Source organism: Henckelia pumila, chromosome 1 (genome assembly GCF_033568475.1).
Source record: "Henckelia pumila isolate YLH828 chromosome 1, ASM3356847v2, whole genome shotgun sequence".
NCBI lineage: Eukaryota > Viridiplantae > Streptophyta > Magnoliopsida > Lamiales > Gesneriaceae > Henckelia > Henckelia pumila.
In genome coordinates, this window is record NC_133120.1 from 169,545,599 (window position 1) to 169,550,628 (window position 5,030).

The 5,030-nt window shown below is 34.7% G+C and overlaps 1 protein-coding gene across 1 annotated transcript; it reads right to left on the reverse strand.

Annotated features, from left to right (window-relative positions):
- Positions 1-529: 529 nt before the first annotated feature.
- Positions 530-3,457, reverse strand: LOC140874440 (probable aminotransferase TAT2). The gene is made up of 7 exons (XM_073277729.1): positions 3,198-3,457; positions 2,466-2,805; positions 2,009-2,227; positions 1,310-1,369; positions 964-1,119; positions 732-825; positions 530-642 (listed from the first exon to the last, which is right to left on the reverse strand). Exons 1-7 carry the CDS (start codon positions 3,455-3,457, stop codon positions 530-532), a joined length of 1,242 nt encoding a protein of 413 aa, XP_073133830.1.
- Positions 3,458-5,030: the final 1,573 nt, after the last annotated feature.

Here is a 5,030-nt window from a genome sequence, read left to right on the forward strand (position 1 = left end):
ATTTTGTAACACGTCATTATTTTTCAGCTACAGATCAGCACTTTGATGAATTGACTAAAATAAAAAAAAAAAATTATTTCATTATATTAATTATGTGTGTAAATCGACTCATATGTGACAACATAACGAAAATGAAAAACATACAAATTATAGGAATAAAATATAATTTCCACGATCAAATATGCTAAATTTGATACATGTTTAGGGTGCTAAAACTACAACATTATAGCTCCAGAGTCATTTAAAATTATGACCCAGATTTCCTCCAACACTAATTCTTGTAAGCAGATGATCCCAGTTGTGGTGTTATGTGTAATTAATTAGCAAAATAGAGATCTGTTTCTAGCTACCAATATGTTTTATTATCAAAAAAACTTTCCACCACCACATTCATGCATGGCTATTTCGTGCCTTATGATCAATCATGGACCAAGTAGCACCTATCAAAATATATATATATATATATATATATAAAATCATACATCAAATATATATAATTAGTTCAATTTGTGCGTCCGCCACGATGCATTTAACGTGCATGACGCTCACAGAAGGACTTCATCCTCTCCAGTGCCTCCTCGAGTGAAGATGGCTCCGCAGCAAACGTTATCCGGAGCCAGTTCTTGAGCCCCACGGCGACTCCTGCATGCGTAAGAAAAAGTACATATAATGAAATAGGGTTCATTTCTTGGTTTATATATATATATATATGTATGTTATATAAAAGGTACCTGGAAGTATTATAACAGACTCCTCTCTAGCCAGCTTGAAACAGAAGTCTAGGTCATCGCTAATACTTTTCAGCAAGTAACTATTCAGTTTCACCTACATGATATGATGATAATCAGATTAATTATCAAAATAAGTTATCAATTTTCCTTCTCCGATATATGATAAATTAATTTTTTGCACTTATTGGGAAAAAAATATGTAATGGAGATGATTATATTTGGTGCATGCTACCATGAAAGCCATAGACCCTTGTGGTTTACTGGGACAACTAAAGCAGCTGATTGCCTTCATCTTTCTGTAACAAAGGTCCGATGTTTGCTGCAGCAATCTTATGTTCTTTTCGAAAAAGACGTCTCGTGTTCCCTCGATAATACCGGGGACTGCCGCCTGAGGAAACCATTTTAATTCACAAATAATAGATAAATTACATATATAGTAGAACGTCGATGAAATATATTTTCCGACGTTTTTCCCTTTCGAGAAAAACACTAAGAATATTGCATTTGGATTGTGCGCTTGAATTTTAAACAAGTCGATGTTACATGGAATATATATTAGGGGTGCATGTGATAGAAACCTGTATAAAGGTTGCAGGGCCTCCACAAATGTCACTGTACTTCTTAAGGCGTTCCACGAACTGTGAAAATAGAATGCATGATTCATACTTGAGAAGTAAATAAGAGAGGAGAAATTATATTTATATATTTTGCTAAGGTCATTTACACTTTTTTTTTTTTTTTTTTCTATTTTTAGTATCGTTAACGGTTAATTTTCAGAGTTATATTTTTAATTTAATCCAGAGCATCAATCAATTAATAATATTCCAACGCCCCCAAGAGGGACAGTTGGGTAGGCGAGCACTTTAATAATATTTTAACGCTTCCAAGAGGTGTTTAAATTGGTGGGGTAGGTGATCAATTGATCAAAGTTCTGGAGTTCGATTCTATCTACCAACACCTTCTTAGACTAGACTATCGTACATAGTTTGCCTAGTGCGGTTTATCTGTCTAGCGTGGTTTGCAGGATATCGCGTTAATCCGAGGGTTTTACCAGTGCTCACCGAAAAATAGCAACTGCGGTTTCCAACGTCATAAAAAAATTAATAATATTCTAACATGCATGCATAAAATCATTCCTAGTATATATTAACATCACAATAACATACGTTGACTCTTACCTAACTATAATTAATTTATTGAAAGTGTTTTTACGCTAATTAAGTAGCTAGAGATATGTAACCAAATTCTAGCACGTACAAAGCGATATGAAACCAAACCTTTGCATGTTTGAAAGTGTCATCCGGTGTAGTTGTAGCCAACCAACCGAGTCGCCAACCCGGCACTAACCATCTCTTCGATAACGAGCCGAGCGTGAGCACGGGGGCGACGGTTCCGAACGTCCCCATCGGCACGAAAGGGTTATCTCCGAAAGCAAGATGTCCGTAAACTTCATCAGCAATCAGGATTATTCCGAGACGCTTAGCAGTTTCAGCAATCTATTTCAACTCTCATATTAATAGACCAGATGAAAGATACAAGTTCTCTACGCTCATTTCTAGGGAAATTTATTTATATATTCAATTTTGTAAAAATATTACTTATATAATACTAAAAAACAAAATTTATTTTTGGGGGATCCGCCCCTGTGCATGTGGTACGTACCAAAATGAAATACTTAATGGCTACCTAACTTGTTGAGGGCAATATATATTTATATATATGATCTATACGAACCTCTTCTAAGTGTTGATAGGTATAAACGTTTCCGCACGGGTTACCGGGGTTTATGATCACCATCGCCGTGGTGTTGTGATCCGTCAACTCCTCCACGGCGTGGAGATCGACCTCCCAGCCGTCGTCAGATAGAAGATCAAAATACCGAACCTCGATATTTCTAAACGCCGCACAAAGTCCATAAATAGGGAAACATGGCTTTGGCAACAAGATGTTGCAGCCAGGGCGAGCCAAGACGGACAAGGCCACTTCAATAGCTTGGGTGCATCCGGCAGTGATATAAACGTCGTCTGCCGATAACTCGTATGGAAGATCATTGGATAGATAATCCGCTATCGCCCTGTTCCAGAAACTTATGTATGAGAGATCAGAGTTCATTATAATTTCTTAAACCAGCAATGAAGTATTCATTTAATTTGGCAATAAAATCCCTTTTAATTAATAGTGTTGTACGTTTTTCTTGACTTTTATATATAATCAAAAAGGGTGGTTCAAATTTGTTCAGATGTTTTGGAGGAATCAATCTTCAAGAAATAGAAAAGCAATTAAGAAACGGGTGCATGGAGCTATGTGTTGCACTGTCCTAATGGACAACCCGTAATTACTATCTTAAAAACATTCACATTATAGATGTTCATTCTTGGATGTGACGAGGTGGTTAAGACTAACGGTGGGCGAGTGACCAAACAAAATAGTAATAATTCCAAGGATGTAACATATAAATTAATATACTTTCTGGTTTGAGGAAGACCAACGGTGGGCGAGTAACCATTGAATTTAGCACAACGGAGAGCATCCACAACAGCTTCTTGAGCAGCGACGGTGGCGCGAAAGCACGAGTAAACGGTCGGATCGCCGATGCCTAAAGAAATCACTTGTTTATCATCAGAATCTACACTCTCCATCAACAATCCAAGAATCCCTTTGATTGTAATGTTTTGAGGAGACTCATCAGCCTCCTCGCCACCATGCAAGCACTGTTGCTCCTTCATTCCACAGCTGCAACAGTGCTTTCCAATTTTCTTCTTTGGGTTGTGGTGCTCTGTGTTTGGAGGCGAAATGGTTGGTATTTAAAGACCAAACAAACACTTGGAGGCGATCAGCGATGCACGTAATTCACATGTTAATTTTTTTTTTTATTTTAAATATTTGATTTTATTTTATGTTTTAATTAAAGTGATTGTTAAGAATGGAGACTACAAATGAATTTACCAAAAATAAATACAATGAATTAAAGGGTGTTAATGTCAATTTAGAGTAGAAAACTTAAAGATGGAGTATATTCATTTTCCTTTAATTAATAGTATAGATATTGTAGTGACCCGACCCGAATCACCTATTAAACAATTCTTAATGGGATACAATCAACTTAAATTAAAAACATAATCACATAAACACCAAAAAACTTAAATAAAGTACCAACCCGACAGTATATGTAGTAGCTCAATTTCCGAATTAACAATTAAATGTCTAAACATATTTAGAATGGTTAAAACATGATTAAAGAGAAATGTGTTTGGTGGACAATGATCGGAACGTCCAAACTTGCAACAGTGTATTTTCCAATCAAGAGAAATGTGTTTGGTGGACAATGATCGGAACGTCCAAACTTGCAATTGGAAGATCCGATCGTGGTGTATAAATAGGGGTTGAGACTCTCATTTGAAGACCGCACCAATCACTTGTCTCTCTCTCTTTTTCTAATTAGCCTGGTTTTAGGGCCTTTAGTCATCTTTCGATGGCCGGGCGACATCGAGACGCTACTGGGATCGTAGCAAAGTTGTGCCTAAAGTTTGGGGTCATCTCCATCAAAGGGCCGATGACCAACGCAGGTATAATGTTAGACTCTGATTAGCTTTAGTAGCTATTAGTCTACAAAAATTATATATTTTTAATTTATTAAATTAAAAAGTTTAAAATTTACAAAAATCATTAAATTTAATTTCAAATATAGATTGATAATATTTAAGACAAAAAAATATTTCCACAAGTTAAAATTTATCAACTTGTAATTAATTAATAATTATTAGCCTAAAAATATTATAATTATATATTTTTATACTAAACATATTATAATAAAATAAATTTGTTTCAATCAAGTAATATTATTGTGAGACCCCTGTCCCACATGAGAAAAATGAAAGCTTTAAATTGAGTTTAAAATAGGCTACAATGGACTTCTATAACAACTTGAATTAATCATTTTCGTAAAGCGAAGACGAATACGAAGTAGTTACTATATGATCCCATTGTGTGCAGTCACGCAGGAGCGGGCCTGGGCCCGGAGCGTGACAATTATACTCTCAAATTATGGATAAAATATTAATTATTTAGCATAAAAATATAATTATATATTATTAATATTACATATATATTTTATATTTATATATATAAATGTATATTTTAAATTTATATAGATATATATTTGAAAGAGTGGGTGTCCGATTATCCAACCTATGGCAAAGGGCTTTTATGATTCTATGTATAAACAATCTTTTGTTTAATATAATTTACACTTTTTATAATGACATTTACTTTATCTTTTATCATGTTATTATGTTGTGA